The sequence below is a fragment of the Balaenoptera borealis genome (assembly GCF_965194805.1).
Source record: "Balaenoptera borealis genome assembly, chromosome: 16".
Lineage (NCBI taxonomy): Eukaryota > Metazoa > Chordata > Mammalia > Artiodactyla > Balaenopteridae > Balaenoptera > Balaenoptera borealis.
In genome coordinates, this window is record NC_138872.1 from 26525173 (window position 1) to 26545869 (window position 20697).

Here is a 20697-nt window from a genome sequence, read left to right on the forward strand (position 1 = left end):
CCTGCCGGACATTGTGAGAGCTTTGGATTATACTATGAGTGAAACAGGAGCTATTAGAGGGTTTTGAGCAGAGGAGAGACATGGTCTGACTTAAGTTTTAACAAAATCACCTCGGCGCCCCAGGTGGTTGTGTGGATGCACCAAAACCAACGTACTGTTCCTGACATTTCATCTCTCCTGCCCACATTGCTGAAGAGCTGCCCACGTAGATCTCAGTGTATTTGGGGGGCATAGCTGCAGGTGAGTTCTTGGCAGTGCAGTCGTTGACTATGGATTTGCCAAATCTTCTCCCCCAAAAGCTTAATCATTCTGATCTTTAATTTCCTGGTAAATTAAAAGTTACAATGATAATCTCCACTTCAGAGTATTTTGGGGTCATCAAACAGAATATTGGATTTGAACTGGATATAGACTAAGGAGCAGCACCCGTGGTAGCCAGGAGTTCTTTGGAGTGTCTGGAATGTAGCCGCCTTCTTGGAGAGCTTTTATGGCCAAGGTTTCCTGGGGTCTTGCCTTTTTTATTTCCCGGTGGTTTCCTTGCTCAGTCTGATTTTGCAGATAAAAGATTTCCTCCCTTTGTTGACATGGTTTATTTTGCAGGGGACAACAGCCTTTAGGATTGTTTTTCTGGAGTGCGATGGGGGTGGAGGCTCAGGTTTAGGGTGTTACTTCAGGGCCCTCCCTGGATGGTGGTGGATGTCTTCTTACTCTTTGATTAGTCATCTTCTGGAAGACTAAGAAGTGGAAAATTTTAAAGCCGCTGCCAAATCGTGACTCGAGGCTGTAGCCCGCAGGTTAAATGTTGAGAAGCCCGGATTGCTGGCAGCAGTTTGTTTTCAGGAACGGGAGCCTGCAAGCAGACAAAGCGGCTCCCACGGGGTGGGGGGTTCCCAGGGCTCCTGAGGGGAGGTCTTGATAGCCCCTCTGCAAGTGACTTGGGAACTGTAGAGGCCAAACTGCTTAGTCCACCTGGGTTTACTTCCTGAGGGCTGATCTACGGCAGGCTGGCCAGTATGTAGATGGGAACGGTGTATAATCTGCCCTGACCGGTGCTGTGGCCCCTGGGCCCATGTGGCAATTGAGCACTTGGAACGGCTAATGCAACTGAGGAACAGGATAGTACACTTTCTTTAATTTTAATTCATTAAAAGTTAAAGAGGGGAATTCCCTGGCGGTCCAGTGGTTAGGACTTAGCGCTTTCCGTGCCGAGGGCCCAGGTTTCGTCCCTGGTCGGGGAACCAAGATCCCTGCAAGCCTCGTGGTGCGGCCAAAAACAGAAAAATAAATAAATAAAGAGCCACGTACGTTCCGTGGTTACGGATCACACGGTGCAGCTCCAGGCTGTTACCCCTGCACCCTGTCTGACCTTGAACTCCCCCACTTGGCTCCAGGAGTCCGTGGCCTTATTTCCTCAGATCAAGTGCCCCATCCCCAAGTCCATACAGTCTTTTCTTTTGTCTCTGACTTCATCCATACTTTCTGGAGGGGCCAACACTTGTGTGGCACAAAAAAAACCCCAATATGTGCTGCCTCGTTCTCCCTGGTCTCGGGGGCTCCTTCCTCCCCCACTGGACTGAGTGGAGCTGAGTCTGCTCATTCCTGTTGTCGTCCCGGTCACTTAGGTTGTGCCAGCTGATTGATTGATTTGCCCTCTTTGACTGATTTCTCCCCTCCCTCCTAGGTGCCTTGAAGAAGAGTCTCACAGCTGAGCAGGTCCGGGCTGATTTCATAACTCTGGGTAGGTGACCACCATGGCTGCTCAGGGTAACAGGCCCTGCAGCCCTTCACTGTGTTCATGTCTCCTTCTGTTCTCTTATAGGTCTCAGTGAGGAGAAAGCCACTTACTTTTCTGAAAAGGTATCATAATTCCTCCTAATCAAGGTTAATTAAGATCGCTTACATTTATTTCATGAAGAGAAACAAATGGAAAATGCTGACTAAGGAAAAACCATCAGTCATCATGTGCCATTTCCCAGCTTAATGTTTTTCATTTGGTTTCATGCAAATGACAGACATGCAGCTTTTAAACAGCATTATTCAGTGCATCTCTAATTTTTTCCCTCTGATTTGACTGAATATAAATGTCATACAGTTTTTGTTCTAATCTGGATTAAATCTGGGAATAAAAGAAAACATTTGTATAGTCTCCTGCCCCTCTTGACTCCCCCCAGCCCCCAGATCTGTGCACATAGGCTGAGCCCTTCGTTCTGCATGCTTCCCACTGTCTGTATAAAGACTAAACATGCTGTGTTGGGGGCGGGATGAAGAGGGGGGATTTTTCCCATTGTTATGACTTTGGCTTTTTGCTTTTGTTCCAGTGGAAACAGAATGCCCCCACCCTTGCTCGATGGGCCATAGGTCAGACTCTGATGATTAACCAGCTTATAGATATGGAGTGGACATTTGGAGGTAACTAGTTAGAGCCAGTCCTGGGTCATTTGGGTGATGTAGGGTTGGGTGGCAGAGGCTTTCAGATGACTTTGCTGGGGAAGAGGTGTCCTTGGTCCCCCAAGACTGTTGGGTCCAGCACCTGCTTCTCTGTGTCGCTGTCCACATTCGGCAGCTCTTTCTATCCACGAGTCTCAATAAGTTCGCTTCCTGAAAAGCACATTCTGCTGTCCTCATACTGGCCCCTACGTGGCTTCTGCTGTACAACTTGCAAGATTGGGATCTTCAGAGTGAGTCCTCAACCAGTCACTTACTGGTTTTCTCTTTTGTGTCACAGTGACGTCTGGGAGCAGCGAACTGGAAAAAGTGGGAAGTATTTTTTTACAAGTAAGTCTTCTCCTGATCTCTGAAAATTGGGAGATTTTTGACTTGGTATTCAGTCTACATCGGGTTTCTTTAATATCCAGTTAAACGGATGTTCCACTGAAGTGCCTTGTATATCTCAGAGCAATGTGGTCAGTCAAAGATGTAGTCACTAACACGCTTACTTTCAGATTAATAGGATCTGGATATTGTTCTTGAAAGTCTGATTGTTCCTGTAATCGTGGAAATTGTTAGAAGTTTTGGTGGTGGATGATCCAGACTGCTGCCTAGTAACTCTCAAGTTAGATGCTGGATGCTTTGATGTTTACGTGACAGCTCAGGTTTCAGGAATTTCTTTGCCCTGTTGTCATCATTTTAATTTAAATGTTTTATTTCTCTTTTTCCTTTTTGGATCAGTTAAAGTTGGTGGTTAAGAAAGGAAATCAAACTGAAAATTTATACATAGGTGAGTCCAAATTCCCATTAGAGCCCTTTCCCTTTTTCCATGTTTTCTTCAGTCATTGGGCTTGTGAAGCCCACCACCAATCATTTTTCCAGAAAAAAAGTCATAACCAAGCTGTGGAGTCACCATTCTGCTGCCTTTGCTCTCATAAATAATAAGCCGTCAGCAGGTTGGAGACCCCACAGTTTGAAGACTTTTAGACCTTTTTGCAAAAGGGAAAGGGTGAGGTAGGAATGGCGAATATCGAAGAGCAAGAAGCTCTTGCTGTAGGAGCCACATCTACTGTCCTGAATGACCCCCTTTCATCCCTTTGTGCTGGGGAGTTAATGCCATTTTAAATCCCCCCCTTCCTTTTTTTTTTATGGAGCTGAGAACTTTCTATGTTCAAGGCTTCTGTTCTTTATTATGATCAATTACCTGTCAAGAACTGCTTAGAGGTACTAAACCAAAAAAGAAAAAGAAAGTCTCTGGGTGGAAATTCATTTTCTTGGATGATTCTGTGGAGTTGGAAACATTCACCTGAAGCTGCATTTTCTCTCCCCAGAATTAACCTTGCCTCAGTTCTACAGCTTCCTGCACGAGATGGAGCGAGTCAGAACCAGCATGGAGTGTTTCAGCTGATTTCTGTCCCCCTGCATCTCCACCTCACACCCCCACCCGCCCCCTCCTCCTCCCCGGTGACTGCTCAGAGAGACCTCTCGCTCCCAGGCCTGTGGCCGCTCCTTTGGGCCTGCTTGCCTCTTGGGAGCCCAGGTGCAAAGGTTTCTGAAAAACAAAGGATTAAGTACTTAAGGAGCCTGACAGGCTGGTCCTGAAGAGTCTTTGTTGAGGGACCCTCCACGACCTATCTCCCAGGTCACCGTTTAGATATTCAGAGAAAAGATTGCATCTCAGATGCAGGGGAGGAAATAAGTTGAGTCACCTCCCTTTCAAAGTTCCAGAGTAAACAAATGGTCTATCGCTCAAGATACGCACTGATGACCTTCCCCGCCAAAGAACAAGGGCTTGTTTATGGCTGAGGAAGAGGTGGACTCCGTGAATGACACACGGGGGAGCCCCCAGCGGAGTTTGTATGTTTGTGGTGGTGGTGCTTTGCTGATCAGTCTTTAGTGGACACCTGTGTAAGAATACATGCTGGGTCTGCTCTGAAAAAAACTAAGGCTTCACTTCAGGTTTTGCCCTGTTGTGTGTAATGAGGTGGGCCTTTTTTTTTTTTTTTTTTGAGGTGGGCCTTTTGAGGCTATTTCAGCTTGTTTTGGTTCAAGCTGACCTTCTCTGGTGGTTAGAAGAAGAATAAAAAAAGTTCTGAAGAACAGGTCTGCATCTGGTCGTCTCTATGCATGGATTAAAGAGTCACCTGCCTTGCAGAGAGCTAGTGCTCTTATCTTCAAAAATTATCTTCCTGATTTTGGTGAGGGCCCTGGGTCTTCAGTGAAATTCACCGTGGTCCAAAGTGGGAATTCGTAAGAGCAGTTCAGGGGAAACTCAGGTTAAAAACTTCATAAAAAGCGGAGTGGATGAATGCTTTGTGTTCAGATGACTTTAGTACCACCCTGGCACGTAAGTTCTCCTCCTCCTACCTCTCCCCTTCCCCTCAGAAATTTTTAAAACTTTTGAGTAGATTATACATGCCCATGATTCAAAAAATACATTGTAGAGTAATTCCTTCTCCCGCCCCATTCCCCACTTACCTAGTTCCCCTCCCCAGAGGGAACACCTGTCATGAGTTTATTCTGTGTTCATGCATTTGCAAATACACAGGCACTGAGTTTGACTTTTCTTCCCACACAAATGGTAGCATACTGTACACACCGCGTCCTGCACCTCGCTTTTTCCCACAACTTGGAAATCATTGCACATCAGAACAGAGAGAGCAGCCTCATTTTTTATAACAAATGGATGATTTATTTAACCGCTTTCCTGCTGATGGGTGTTTGGGTTGTTTCCATTCTTCTTCTTCTTTTGTTTTTTTAATAAATTTATTTATTTTATTTATTTATTTTTGACTGTGTTGGGTCTTCGTTGCTGCGTGTGGGCTTTCTCTAGTTGCAGCAAGCGGGGGCTACTCTTTGTTGCGATGCGCAGCCTTCTCATTGCAGTGGCTGTTCTTTTTGCAGAGCACGGGCTCTAGGCGTGCGGGCTCAGTAGTTGTAGCTCGTGGGCTGTAGAGCACAGGCGCACACGGGCTTAGTAGCTCTGCGGCATGTGGGATCTTCCCGGACCAGGGCTCGAACCATGTCCCCTGCATTGGCAGGTGGATTCTTAACCACTGCGCCACCAGGGAAGTCCCTCCATTCTTCTTTCCTTATGAACGATGCTGCAACTGAATTTTATATATATATATATATATTCCATTTTGCATGTGGGGAAGTATATTTATAAGGTAAACATGTGGATGTGGAATTGCTGGGTCAAAGAATATGTGCATTTATCAAAGTATATAGAAGGAATAAAGCAAAAAGCCCCTCTGCCCTGTCTCCCATTACTCACTTCCCCCACTGCCCTCCTCCAACAGGTAACCCCTGCTGTTAGTTTCTTAGCTATCCTTCCAGAGAGTTTTTCCCCCACAGGTAAGCAATACGAATTTTAAGTTTTACTCTTTTATTGTTGTTTACACAGATGATTATACACTATACACATTATTCATAATATATCTTGGAGATCTTTCCAGGTCAGTACATAAAGGGACTGCATCGTTTTCTGTGGCTACAATATATTCTGATATGTGGATGGGTTATAACCAGCATTTACAATTTTGATAAATAGTGTGGGTATTAGTGAGTGTTCTCCAGAGAACAGAACCAGCTCTGTGTGTGTGTGTGTGTGTGTGTGTGTGTGAGCGAGAGAGAGAGAGAGAGGATTGATTTATTTTAAAGGATTGGCTCACAGGATTGTGGAGGCTTGGTAAATCTAAAATCTGTAGAGTAGGCTGGCTGGCTGGAGACCCAGGGAAGAGTTGCAGATCCAGTCCAAAGGCAGTCTGCTGGCAGAATTCCTTCTTGCTGGGAGGAGGTGGGGGAGTCCGTCTTTGGTCTATTAAGACCTTCACCTGATTGGATGAGGCCCACCCACATTACAAAGGGGAATCTGCTTTTCTCTGGTTTAAAGTCCACTGATTTAAATGTTAATCTCATCTCCAAAACACCTTTATAGAAACATCCAGAATAATGTTTGATCAAACATCTGGGCACAGTGGCTCAGCCAAGTTAACGCACAAACCAAACCATGACAGTGCCAAACTGACCTCTTCACAGATTGTTCCAATTTATATTAAGATTACTGCCCACATGTCCCAAAGAAGAGCAAATCAGTGCCTTTGGACAGAACTTCCGAATATGTCCATGAGGTTTCGTGTGCCTGACACCATAGGAATCTAATATAAAAAGAATTCACAGAATGTCAGAACAGGAAGCCACCTAAAGTGCAATCTAGTTAATCCATTCGCATTACAGATGGGGAAACTGAGACTAGAGATCGAAACTGGTTGCTGGCCAGTGGTCTGTGCTGCCCTGTGAACCTTGGGGTCTGCTTGGTTCAGAAACGGGGTCCTGAGAGACCTGAGGGGGATCAGCCCAGCAAGCAGCCCAGGGTTGGTCGTGTCAGATGCTCTGCGAGAGCTGTACCTGGCTCCCCTGGGCGGATTCTGACCCAGGAGCTCCTGGCCCTGCCCAGTTCAGGCTCTCCTGCCCAACTGGACCGGCGCAGTGGCTTTGTGATGGCCCCTCCCCAGTCTTCAACTTCCCAGCTTCTACAGCCTGGCCTGGCCCTACATGAGCATTCTCACGGGCGAGACTCATGTCGGCCGACAGATCCAAAGGCTCGTGGTTCTGCTGGGGGCCCGGGTAAAGTGCAGACTCCCTGCACACCAAGCCCCATGGTCTGGCCCTGCCTGTGTCTCCCAGGGCTCCATCTCCCGTGCCTCCTGGCGGTGTCCCGTACCGCAGGTCTGGTCCGCCATGAGGCCATTTGCCTCTTCTCCCCTCGGGCTGCAGTGCTTCCCCCACGCTTCGGGATGTAGCAGCCAGGACAGGTCTGAGGGCCTCCTCTGACAGCTCCAGGCCTCAGGTCTTCATATCTCTGCGGCAGGGGCCAGGAGTGCAGGCTGTGGAGTCAGACCTTTTGGGTTCTTTTCCTGGCCCCTCTGCTCACTGCCTGTATGACCTCAGGCAAGCGCCTAACCTCTCAGAACCTTAGTTTCCTTGTTTTAAAGTGGGTATAGTTCTCACCTCACAAGGTTATTGGACAGATCACTTAGCACAATGTCTGCTCAACTAATGGTGAGCTCTTCATTATCAAATTATTGTAATTGTTTCCAGAATTCTCTTTCCCACTAGCACATGAGCTTCTTGGTAAGAGGCTTGCTTTTCAGCTCAATAACCCCAACACCTGGCATCAGTCAGCTGTACTCCTCCCCACCCCCATCTGGTAACAGGGTAATAGGCCCCGTTGTTACTTGAAATGAGGCTGTGTAGACCCTCCATGCAGGACTGTTAACAAACCTGCGTGGCTTTAGAAGAATAAATCTGGGGAAGTTGGTTTGATTGTTGGTCAATTGTAACATGGATCATAGATAAGTCTTTACCGTGAGGTGGCTGGCCTGGGCACCCATCTTCCAAGACCAGTTGAATGCCTTGCTCACAAACATTCTTGGAGCGCCTCCTATGGGCCAGAGCTCCACTGGGCCCTGTGGGAGCAGGTGATAAGCTGTGCACACAGACAGATGACCCTTTCTTTTCAGCGACCTTATTTCTGTGCAAGAGGAGGTTATATCCTCAGTTCCATTTGCTGTAGTTCAGATCCCATTATGAACTCCAAGAACTACTTCGGTCCCTTGGTTGTATTGGAATTTTGTCACAAATACGGTCTATTGAAGCAGGAGCATTGATCAGGGCCATGGACTGCGGGGCAGGGATTTTGACGCAATGCTGGCAGATTTGAGCAGATTCTTTCTCACTGTTAGCACTTCATCTTTGTACTGATCCCCTCTTGTTCCTATTCTGCTTAGAAATCTGCTGTCCGTTAGCCTAGTCTTTGGCTACAGGTTATTCTTATTTTATATTTTATTTACTTTTGGAGCATGGTGTTCATTAAGATGGCAGTGGTCAGGCCAAGAGAAGATCAACCAGAAATACCTGTATTCTTTCCCTGGAGGACAAAGGCTGTCCTGGTTGGGTTGGGGGAGGCGGTCACTGTTCAGTTCTGACACTGTTGTTTCTTTTTACTCTGGTGATGTTAGAAACAAACAAGCAAACAAACAGGTGATGAAAGGAGAACCCCCAAATAGTACAAAGTGGTCAGCTGCTCCCCAGTGGGACCAGCTGCCTCACATACGAGCATTTGCTAGAGTGTAGAAATGTCCGTTCCAAAAGGCCGCCTAACAACACATATTTTCCTGAGCACATTTGGTCTTTTCTAGATTTTTTTTTTTTTTTTTACGTTTGCCGTGTTTCACGAAGGTATTTGAGAATTTCTGTGAAAAGCTCTATAGGTAATGCCTGATGGATGATACCTTATACCTGGACAGTACTATACTTTTTCTTTCCTTTTTTTGGCCGTGCCATGTGGCTTGCGGGATCTTAGTTCCCCAACCAGGGATTGAACCCGCACCCTCGGCAGTGAAAGCCCTGGACTGCCAAGGAATTCCTTATATTTTGTTTTTTTGAGGGGAGTCATTTTTTTTTTTCATTTTTAAATTTTATTTATTTATTTTTTAAAAATATTTATTTATTTATTTATTTATTGGCTGTGTTGGGTCTTTGTTGCTGTGCTCAGGCTTTTCTCTGGTTGCCGTGAGCGGGGGCTACTCTTCGTTGCTGTGTGCGGGCTTCTCATTGTGGTGGCTTCTCTTGTTGTGGAGCATGGGCTCTAGGCATGCGGGCTTCAGTAGTTGTGGCACACAGGCTCCATAGTTGTGGTGCACAGGCTTAGTTGCTCCACGGCATGTGGGATCTTCCCGGACCAGGGCTCGAACCCATGTCCCCTGCATTGGCAGGCGGATTCTTAACCACTGTGCCACCACGGAAGCCCAGGAGTCAAATTTATTAAGGGATAGTTTACATAGAGTAAAATTCACCCTTTGTAAGTGTACAGTTCAATGAGTTTTGAAAAATGTATACAGTTGTGTAACCACCACTGTTATCAACATATAAAATATTTCCATCACCCCAGAAAATCCCCTCATGAGTCTTTATAGTCAGTCCCCTCCCCTCACTCCTAGTCCTGGTAACCACTGACATGATCCCTTTCCCCACAGTTTACCTTTCTTAGAATGTTGTAAAAATGAAATAATTCAGTATGTAGCCGTGTGTGGCTAGCTTCTTCCACTTCGCATAACGTATTTCAGATTCATCTATGTTATTGACATGTCAGTAGTTTTTTCCTTTTTATCCGTGGCTTGTTTTCCATAGTATAGATACATCCCAGTTTTATAAATCTGTTTACCAGTGACCAGTAGAGTAGGTTGTTTCCTGCTTTGGTGATTATGCATAGAGAACAGCATTCATTCCTTCACACACACCATCTTGTTTGAAGCTCAGGACACCCTGAGAGTTGGGTATTGTTACACCAGTATCTGAGAAAAAGGACACATCAAGAGTTACACTGCATGAGGTCACATGGCAACAATTGGAACTTTGGTCTTCTAACTCCCAACTAGAAAGGATTTTTGTTTGGTTTTTACCAAGATACAATTCACATTCCATAAAATTCCAATTAGAAAGGTTTTAACAGAACTTACCTAAATTAAGAAGTATTACAAAAATCAAACCCCCACTGAAACATCTCCATGAATATTTTACTTCTCAGCCTGTATTAAAACAGGAGGAATCTTAAAATGTCATCTCTTGATCCAAATGAGTCTCTTTCAAACCATGGGTAACCCAATGATGAATACAATGTACTAGTCCAAAATAAACTAAAATCAACATAGCAAATAATTGAAAATAATCTCGTATCAGGCAATAAGAGATTAGTTATATACATTATGGTGTGTGCATGTAATGGAGGAGCATGTAGCCATTGAAATGGATATTGAAGACAATGAAAGGATCATGGTCATGATGTGTTGCTTAAAAAAGTCAGGCTACAAAACAAGATCAAGGTGAACCTACTCTTGTAAAAAATGTTTACATAGACATAAACTAGTAAGTGTATAAAATGGGTATAAACGTAAACGTTAAGCAACTGTACTCCAATAAAAACTAATTCAAAAAAATTAAAAAATAAAGGAAAACATTATCAGTGGTTATTGCCGGGTCATGGAATTACAGGTTTTGAATTTTTTCTTTTGTTTATCTGTAGTTTCTAAGTTTTTCAATGTAAGCATCCATTAGTGTGCTCTGTTTATAGAGATAATACATGAAAGGTGTACAGTTAAAAAATTCAAAGAGAACTCCTTCCCTACCCGCCCAGATTGCTAAGAACATTGATTATTTTTGGTAAAAATATTTTTTTTCAACCAAAACAACTAACCTTCCTCCACCCCAACTACCTGAATTATTTCTAGATACCTTGTCCCTAACGAGGCCCTGGTGACTCCCTGAGGCTGATCTGGGCCCATAACCTGGGCCTTGTCTTCACTCCTCTGGCAGGTGGTCCCACTTCTCCCCTGTGGCCCCTCTGGGGCCAGCTCCTCAACACTGCTTTTCATTTCTGCTGCACTAGGTCAGACCCTGAACCCTGACAGGAGGTTCAGAAAAGTTTTAGTCAGATCACTACTTTCATAAAGAGAGGGAAGAAAGTCAGAGAGGGGAAGTGGGGGGCGGGGAGGGAGGAAGGAAATAGAGAAAAGCTTTAGTCCTTTCCCTCCCAGAGCTTACATTACCTCCTTTGATACTTCCTGCTAATGTGGTAGAATGAGTCTGAGCTTTGGAGTCAGATTTGGGTTCAAATCCGCCTCTTAACCATCTGTGTTCACGGATGTGCTCACTCGGTGAGAACATTTTGACCTCTTGCTGTGCACGAGCTCCTGGGCTAAGTAGTGTGTGGCCTTGAGGAGGGTCGCTTCCCCTCTCCTCTCCAGTTCATCTGTAAAGTGGAGATAGTGTCGACCTCGCAGGGTAACTGTGAGGATTGAATGAGGTGCTCTCTGTGGGGCACGGAGCCCAGGGCCTGCTTCAGAGCCTGCACTGTCACCCCCTCACTAACTTAGTACTAAGCCCGGTATTCAGAGAAAAGGGGAAACGAAACACATTCATCGGCAGTAGGTAGCCGCCTCCACCCATGATATTCTCACCCCGGGACTAACTGAGTGGCTAGACTAGTGGTTCTCAAAGTGCAGTCCCAGGACTCATGCCACAGCATGAGCATCACCCGGAAACTCACTAGAAATGCAAGTTCTTGGGCCCTGCTCTAGACCTACTGGGTCAGGAACTCTGAGGGTGCGACCCGGCGCTCTGCGTGGTGACCAGCCCTCGGAGGGTGACTGTGATGCCCGCTTGCATTTGAGAGCCGCTGGGCTACACCATCCCCTGCGTTCGAGAGACTGCTAACTACGTCTTTAATAAACACGGGGTATTGCCAGCCCGCTGGGCCCCTCCAAGATCCTGCCTCTAACAGGGATGCCTCTGGATTGGGTTGTGGAGCCTTGAAAGCCACCCCGAAGTTAGGGACATCCCCTAAAACATCCTGGCTTCCCTTCAGGAGCACTTTGTGACTCAGCCTTGAACTCAGTGAAGAGTTTCGTACGTACGTTTTCTTAGATTGGGAGGTTCCTCGATTTTTCATCCTGCTGAATGAAGCAGGGCAGGTTTGAGGCTTCACGGGTACTTTGGTCGGGGTGGCAGAGGGAAGGGGAGACAGACTCTCCCTGTGTACTCTGGGACTTCCAGTTCAATCAGCGGTTCTCTGAGCTGCGGCTACGTTGCGGGAAGCCCCACCTTCAAATATTCCGCCCCTTTGTCCCTTTGGGGACCCTTATACGTGTTAGACCTCTCCCGTGGGTTTTTGGTTTGGAAGTACTGGTCCCTGTGACTGTGCACAGGGTCTGGTGCTGGGGTGGTGGGGGCGCCGTAAAGGGGGAGACCGGCCGCTCACCCTGGAGGAGTTGAAACCAAGCAGCTCCAGCAACACGCAGGAAGTCGTAAACTGACGCGGACAGGCTGTGAGCGGTGGAAGAGCAGGAGGACGCCCCAGGTGCTGGGGGCCGGGCCGGCGTCAGGGAGTGGTCGCTCTGCCCTAACAGGCCCAAAGAGGGGGGTCTCAGGGCCGCGCCTCCCTGTCACGTGGCCTGTGTGTTGAGCGAGATGAGGAAGCTGCCTCTGGCCTCTTTGGAGAGCCCCGTTTACCTACTGTTGACTAAATAAAGGCTTAGAGAGGCTTATGGAATAAGGCTGCTTTCACATCAAAGGGCTCTTACAAAACAGCCTGGTGATGAGTTAAGTACAAATGAATCAGAAACAGATGGACTCAATTTCCTAGAAAATACCCCTGGGCTTCAACAAGAAGAGGGAAAGTGCTCAGCCAAAGGCATTGTGGGTTTTTGCTGATCCTAAAATATGCTCAGTGATTTTGCCTGAAACAGAGACGAGGTGTTGGGACTGTCAGGCTCCAAGTCATTAGAAAGTCCGGCTGGAATCCTGCCAGCACATCAAGTGATCCCCAGCAGCCCCTCCCAGCTCTCCTCAGTGGCCCAGGAGGAGACCCCCATCGGCTTGGTCCTGCTCTGGGTTTGCGAGCCTGGGTCGAAGAGCCAGTGAGACCTTCCTCTTCCCTGACTATAAAATGCAGGAGTTAGATGATCTCTAAAGGCGTTTTCAGCATGGGTGTTCCATGAATAATAATAATGGTGATAATTGCCAACATTCACTGAGTGATTCCTTCTGCCAGGCACTGCTGCATTAAGGGCTTTATATACCTTGGCTTGTTTTACTGCTTTTAGCAGCCCTGAGTTAGCACTATAATTATCTCCATTGTACAGATGCGGAAACTGAGGCTCAGAGAGTTAAATAGCTTGCCCAAGTGCCCACAGCTGGTATGTGGTAGAGTCTGGATTTTAACCAAGTGATGAGGCATCTCTTGGTGATTTCTAGCCTGTCAATTCCTAGGTTTCTATTCTTGTGGCAACTTTCTAGTTCCTGGGTTGGTACCGAATAGTCTCCTCTCTGCCCGAGGCTGTCCGTTCTCTAAGAAGTCTTTAGAACCTAGCCAAGGTAAGCCAAAAACACAACTTGCCCTTGCTTACCCTCTGCTCCCCCAGCCTCTTAGGTGCCTGTGTTAGATGCTAGGGACACACAGCCTTGCTCTCAGGGAGATGGGCAACGACTCCAGGGCAGTGTGATAGATGCCCACTGGAGGAGGTGGGCAGTACATGCCCTGAGAGCCCGGATGGAGCCTTCGGCCCCGTGGGTGAGGCCCCAGCAGGAGTGAAGCAGTCTGATGAGTGGGGGTTGAGGACACTGCTGTGGGCAACCGCGCTCCCTTTGCAGGGAGGTGGGAAGTCACGTGGCGCTTGTGGAAGAACTGGATGTAGTTTAAGATGAAGGCGCCCCTGGGTGAGTGTTGGGGAACGGGAACAGCAGGAGAGGAGGCGGGAAGATAGTCAGGGACCAGATCCTCCCAGGTGAGCCTTAGGACTTGGTCCTAACGGGAGTCATGGACAGCGGTTAGGCAGGAGAGGGACAGGAGCATCTGTGCCCTGCCTCCCAGCCTGGCCCCCCTCCCAGCTGTCTCCCAGTTCTAAAACTGGGAGTGGAAGTTTTAAGGGCAGGGGTGTGTCCAGTGCAGCCCATAGCAAGCACTCAATCAGTGTTCACCTAACATCCACCACCCACAAGAAAAGCCAGGTCCCCTGACTTGGGTCAGCTAGAACAGTCTAGAAAGCAAGCATCTGGGCAGTGGTTCTTAACCCTGGCTGCACATGGGGAATGTTTGAAAAACCCCAGCCCGTGTGTCAGGATCTCTGCAGCAGAGGGGAGAGCTGCTCAGATCCAGAGCTGCTCAAATCGTTGCAGTGTCTGGCCGGGGTTGGAATCACTGACAGCCTTCACTGTGCATCAGAATCTCCCTGGGCACTCGCCTTGCCCCAGCCCAGACCTGTGAAATCAGCCTGGGACAGAGTGGTCAGGGCATCTGTGTTTTTTCACAGGTTTCCTAGGTGATTCTAATGTACATATAATGTTGAGAACCCTTGACCCTGTCACTTGGATATATTTGCCTTGGCTTCTAAAGTAGGTCTGAGTCCTGGTGGGTCAGTGCTGATTAGAGATTGATCAGAAGGGTGACCCAGGTACAGCTTGAAACCCTTCTCGTGAAGCAGCGATTGTTTGATGACTCTCTGCCACTCTTGGGGGCACAGAGAATAGAAATAAGAGCAGTTTCAGAGTGTCTTACAGAACGCCATCCTACAGTACCCACAGTGTCCTGCTGTCAGGGCGCCTACCTGGCTGGGTGGGGCCGAGTGGCCCTTTACCTGGGCTCCCGACTCCTGGCGACCACCCTCACCCTCCAGGGCTCTTCTGAGCCTCTCTGTCATGAACACTGAATAAGAATGATAAACTCGGAAGACGTATTCTGATCATTTAACTGCTCAACTTAGTGGTATGGTCAGAGGATAAAGGGACTCGAGTGCCAGCCTGAGGGGTTCTGATTGCACACAACGAGAAATCATTCAGTTCTTCGTGTAACTAATATTTACCAAGGGTCTGTTTTGTACCAAGTATTGTGCAAGGACTTGGGGACATCATGGTGAGTAAAACCAACCTCTCAGGCTTACTCTCCCTGAGGAGACAGGCAGTAGACAGGTGAAGAAGTACACGACTAACTTATAATATGGGTTAGGATGGGAACAATTTTCATGCAAGGATAGGAAATAATGTTGGTGGGGGGTGGTTCTCATGGTCTCTCCGAGGTGACAAGGAACTTAGTCTTGCAGGATGATAGGGAGCCTGACATGTAATGAATGGAAGGGAGAAGGGGTGGCATGTGAAAAGGCCCTGAGGCATGCTTGGTGTGTTTGAGAAACAAGGAAGCCAGAGTGGTTGTAGAAGGAGAGCAAGGGGGAGTGTGATGAGGGCCGAGGGTAGCAGGGCCCAGGCACAAGGGGCTGTGATAAAGAATCCAGTTCTTCAGCAGGAGGGCCGCATCGGGTGATGGGACGTGAGAAGAACATGGAATATCATCTGCATTTTGAAGATGTGGGCTTTGAGTTTGAACTCCCATGTGACCTGGGGCAAGTCACCTCCCCCTGGGGCCCCCAGTTTTCCTTTGTGGGAGGATTGGCCACATGGTCCTTGTCTAGCTATGTCTAGTGAGGTGTCCTGGGAGCCTTCAGCTGTCTGTACATAAACTGAAGATAAAGAAGTGCCCACTACTGGCGTGGTCGTGACACTGAAAACGCTTTGGAATCTGTGTCACCATCATTTGTTGATAATTGAGTGAAGTTGTTGCTCTTCTTGACTCAGCTGTCGTCCCCAGGGCAGGCGACCCATAAATACTGATTTACCGAGGCTGAGCTGGCCTTATTTCAAGCTATCCCAGGAGAAATGTGTAAAGTGGCTGGGGGGTGGGGGCGGGAGGGTGGGCTGGAGGCACTGTGGTTGTGGAGCTGGTGGCTGACAGTGGCTGGGGTGAGGGCGGGCGCTGGGCAGGTGTCGTATTTTATGAATGATTTCCTGACAGGTAGAGAGTCTGACTCAGCTGGCAGCCTCCCGTGGGTTGGTGTGTGGGGCCTGCTTTTCCGGAGCCAAATGCTAATCTGCCGGGGGCAGCTGGCTCCAGGGAAGGAAGGGCCTCCAGCTCGGTGGGCTGGGGAGGGCAACTGTGCATCTTTGGCGGTTTTTCTCCCCCAGAGCTTTTCTTAGCTTGTCCGGGGTGGGCCGTGGGGAGGGAGCAGGACTCACCCGGTCTCTCTCCTCCTCCTCCTCTTCCTTTTCCTTCCCCCCATTTCCTCCCCTCCACACTCCTCCTCAGAGGCCTGCTGTCAGCAGCTTTCAGCTCCACTGCCCGCCTCGCTGCCTGCAGCAGATGTGCGCCCACCCGTAGGAGGGGTGAAGGGGTGAAGGCTGCTCCCCAAGAACCCCTCCACCCAGCGGCCCCTGCAGTCGGGAGGCTCTTGGGGGGTGGGGCTGGGGGCCAAGCTCTCAGAAAACCGGGGCAGCAGTGAGGAGGAATTCTGCCCCGATAATTCCATCCATCTCTCTACCATCCTCCCCGCCACCACCCCGCCCCGCCCCATCAGAGAAACCATCCAGAGAGAAGCCCTGTGCTTGTGGCCAGCCTCAGGGAGGATTTTCAAGCCTGTCTCAAAGGCTGGCAGAGAATGTGTGTTTCTGAGTTAGGGTGTATTTGCCATCACAGAGAGAGACAGGAAGGGAGTCTGCCGAGTGTCTGACCACCTACAGGGCATCAGGAAGGCCTGTCAGGGGCCCAGGAGGAGCTTTCCATCCCAGGGACACCTTATTTCACTGAATTCTTACTACAATGTTAAGAAGCATCTATTATTTTCCCCATTTTACAGATGAGGAAATAGGCTCAGAGAGGGAAATGCACTTGCCCAAAGTCACACAGCAATTAAGTAGGGGAGTGAGCCTTCAAACCAGTCTGCCCAGCCCCAAAGCCATTCCTTACACTTCACTTCCGGCCTCTTGGAGAGAAAGCCTGTGAAGAAAGTGAATTGGGAGGAAGGGTCCCTCTTATTGGTGAGAAGTGGGGGGATGGGGGAGCCAGGGACTTGAGTCTAACCTGCCTTGTAATCCTGGGTAAACTGTGCCCTTTCTCTGCTCCTCTGTTAACCCCATCTGGACCAGAAGAGGTTGAAACTAGCTGCTTTTGAGATCCCTGCTCCATGCCAGAGTTTTCCTCCTGAAACCACCTTGCCAAGGCCCAGAGTTTTGAAAGGGGCTGGATGCTGGCTGGCCTGAGAGCCTTGGCTGGCTGTGGCCAGCAGGGCACCTACCTCCCTGTGGGTCTTCAGCTCTCCCTGCGAGGCTCACTCAATTCAGGGAAGGAGAGGCGCTGCTGACCCCAACCCCAGCTTGACCTGGAAGGGTTGGCGACCTTGGCCTGCCCAGGCCTCAAAGAACTGGACCCATGACCCACGTTCTGCCTCTGTCCTAAGGGCTCGGGGAGATGGGACACGCACTCACGCACGCACGCACGCACCCACCCACCCTGCTTCCTCCCTCTCAGGTGTTGATTAGATTGGGCCTCCTGTAATCATCAACACTTGGCAATTTGCAGGCTACTGACTGCAGGCAGTGGGGGCGGAGGGGAGCAGGCAGCCTGTGGAGGGCAGAGGAAATCTAGTTGCTGAGAAGCATCTGGGTCACGGTCTCCTCCTCCCAGGCTTGTCTGCAGGCTGAGTCAGGCTTGCCCCCTGGTCCTGGTCTTTGTGTCACACCCAAGGAAGAGGCCCCACCCTGCTAGCCCAGAGCAGGCGGAGTAGCAAGGGTGGCTGGTGATGCTGGAAATAAGATGGAACCAGTTGGCAGGTTTAAACACATTGGTGCCCGGACGCCCCGTCGCTGTTACCTTGGGGGAACATCTCTGGAACCAACGTGCCAGCTTCCTCCTTCCAGACCTACCCTTACTGCCTGGGGGCCCGTGGGCAAGTCGCTCACCCCTCCTTGCCTCGGTTTCCTCATCTCTGAAATGGGGGCAATGGCTATTCTGGGGCTGTGGGAGGAGTACATGGAGCCAAGTGTGTGTTCTTGGCACCCATGGTGAGCCAGTTGGTGACAGCCTTCGCTGCTGGGGTAGCTGTTGTTGTGGCAGGCGTGACACCTCGCCCAGCACCCCTCTTGCTGCTCTGGAATGGAGACGACCACCACCCTCGTCCCCCCCGCCCACCGACAGTGTCCTGAGGGGTCTTCCATCTGAGCACCTGAACTGTACTTGCTTCTTTCCACGTCTGTCTCCTAGATGGTGCAGTCCTGGAATTCTGGGGCTGTGCCCTCCACAGCCGACGCCCATTCTTGCTGGATGGACGTTTTGACAGTCTCAGCAGGGGGAGGACAGGAGGCAGGGCTCGTCCCGCTGGGACTCCTCTGCACTGCCCCCTCTACCTGGGTTCTTCTTCCAGGTGGTGTGGCCACTTCAGAAACCCTGTAGCACCAGGAGAAGCAGAATGTTGGCCTTGGGAAGGAGCCGAGCCGGGCTGGCCGGGCTGCAGCTCATGCAGTTCCTCTTCCTTTCACACCTGCCACATCCTGAGCGGTGGTTTCTGTTCCTTTGTGAGAGCTGATAAACCTGTGAGCCGCTCCCATCGCACCTCCCCCAGCTTAGCTTTCTAGAAGGCCCCAAACCTCGGAGGTGCCTGGTATGTGGTTGCTGGATACCTGCTCTTGGGGTGGAGTTTTCTTCCCCAGGCACCAACAAGGTAGAGAGGAGAGCCAGTTAAGTAACAGCCCCCAAATCACCGAAGACATCCTGAAATGCAGCTCTGCCGGCTTCCGCCCTTGAGGTGTGAAGTACTGGGCTTGCAGGGACACAGATCAGAGGTGAAATCGGGGTGAGGAGCTGGGTTCAGAGCTCTTTGGGGGCGCACAATGCTCTCAGCACCTACAAGCCCCCGCATCTTGGTGGCAGCTCTAATCAGCAGGTAGCAGTGAGGGCCAGGACCGACCGCGGGTACAGATGCAGCTGCTGCACGGCTGGGCTGACTGCCTGTTGGGCTACACTTGGGGAGCCTTTTGTGTGGCCTAGGGCAGTGTCAGTACAGCCTGTACACCCTCTGAGCCCCTGCTGTTTTGCAGGCATCCTGGAGATGCCGAGATCCAATTCAACAAACACTCCTGAGCATCGACTACACACCAGGCACTGGTCCTCTGAGGTGGCTGATGCAGACCTGCCCTGGGAAACCCCAGGGTGGACACAGGACCTGATGCAGGTGATTCAGAACCATTTGAAGAGCGGGTTGGGTACCTTGAGTGGGGACAGTTAGGAAGGGAGCAGCCAACTAGCCACGGGGCTGTGCGCGCATCACCTGGTCCTGTGCCTCAGTTTCCCCATCTGTCAGGCCGTCCTGCACGATCCAGCCCCTGCTTCTCCTGTTGTGTCGTGTCTTGACGGCCTCTCCATCAACCCCTCTGCTGCTCTGGCCTCCTGAGGCCTCCAGGGCCAACTCCTCCTCGTTAGGCAAGTCTCAGCTCAAGTTGTCATCTCCTCCCAGGGGCCTTCCCTGACCACCGAGCCTCTGCCTCCTCCCACCCCACTGTTCTTATGACACTTGCGTCAGGTGCAACAGTATGTTTATGTACTGCCCCTTGTCTTGTCTTTCTCTCCCTAGCCCAGAACTTGGCACCGAATAAATATTTGTTGAATGAATGTGCTAGATCCCGTGGGGCCTTGCTCACCACGCCAAGTGCTGCAAGGTGGGAAAGGCTGGAAGGATTTTAAATGAAGCAGGAACAACAGGACCACAATTGTGTTGTTAAAGAGCCTTCCTGTCACCCCGTGAGGGGTGAGGAGAGAGGGAGCTGGGAGACCAGACTAGAGGCTGTCACTGCCTCTTTTCTCTTTCCCCCCTCCTCCTCCAGGCTTCACCTCTTCCGAAATGGATCTTTTTCAGCTCAGAGCGCAGTACCTCATGAACTGTCATTGTAAGCAGCCTGGAGGCCAGGAAAAAGATTCTTAATTCTTTTTTCCTCCTTGAAAGACGAGCTTAATGAAAAACTACTGCACTGAGGGTAGAGAAACTGAGCTGAGAGGGGCCCGGGGATCCTCTAGACGTGGAAACAAGGCCCAGAGAGAGCCCCTCCCAGGGCCAGAAACGGGCCAGGAGCGGCCCTGTGCCCCCAGGGTGGGTGCCTGACGCACAGTGTGATTGAGAAGTGAGGGACGGGAAGGGAGGGACGGTGCTGCAGGAGGCACACCGAGCCTTTGGGGGAGGGGCAGGAGGAAGGCCCCTTGGGCACCTGGAAACTCAGGCGGAGTAGCTCATGGGTGGTTGGGTCCTGTGAGGAGGCATCCCCGCCTCCTGTCGCTGGGTGGGCAGGACTGATCCCCAGGGCAAGCGGTGGGCCCCTCCGTTAGCTCACCTGAGACAAGCCCCTGCTCTCCCTCTCTGAGCCCAGCATCCCGGCTGGCCACGCAGTGGGGGGCGGTGCCTAGCAGAGGATGTGGGGTGGGAAGGAGCCTGGGGGTTCATGACTTTATCTTAGCCCCTCGGGTAAGGGGAGGAATCCTTGCCTGGACTCCTTGGGGTGTGTGTGCGGAGGGTGGGGAAACATGGCCCACCAGGAGGGCCCCAAACCTGCAGCAGACAGAGACCAGGAGGATAAGTGGCTGGCGCCCAGCAGACGGAAGGAGGGATTGGGTCCAGGGACATGGCATCACGAAAATGCAGAGAGAGGAGGCAGCAGGAGAGGTTAGAGGGCTGAGCCCAAGGCCGGGACTTAGTTCACTGACTTTATTTGGGTTACCCTGGGCCCCAGGTTCTCTCCTCCGGGCCATCGTATATTTTGCGGCCTGGGCTATGCCAACCTCGGTTTCCCCACCTGTTCACAGGAATAACAAGATCCATAGCATCTATTTGTCATGAAGCCCAT

At 50.1% G+C, this 20697-nt stretch overlaps 1 protein-coding gene and 1 long non-coding RNA gene across 2 annotated transcripts in view; one reads left to right on the forward strand and one right to left on the reverse strand.

The window, feature by feature from the left end:
- Nucleotides 1–5213, forward strand: part of COMMD7 (COMM domain containing 7) — a 19616-nt gene extending 14403 nt beyond the window's left edge. The window contains exons 4-9 of the mRNA XM_082358943.1: nucleotides 1682–1738; nucleotides 1820–1857; nucleotides 2319–2409; nucleotides 2726–2775; nucleotides 3169–3217; nucleotides 3759–5213. Coding sequence (XP_082215069.1) covers nucleotides 1682–1738; nucleotides 1820–1857; nucleotides 2319–2409; nucleotides 2726–2775; nucleotides 3169–3217; nucleotides 3759–3835 — 362 coding nt within the window. The 3' untranslated portion in view covers nucleotides 3836–5213. The remainder of the gene's footprint in view (nucleotides 1–1681; nucleotides 1739–1819; nucleotides 1858–2318; nucleotides 2410–2725; nucleotides 2776–3168; nucleotides 3218–3758) is intronic.
- On the reverse strand, nucleotides 3756–15663 carry LOC309612798. Its single transcript, XR_014235370.1, has 2 exons — nucleotides 11037–15663; nucleotides 3756–9785 (listed from the first exon to the last, which is right to left on the reverse strand). It is a non-coding gene; the product is annotated as an uncharacterized lncRNA (long non-coding RNA).
- Nucleotides 15664–20697: the final 5034 nt, after the last annotated feature.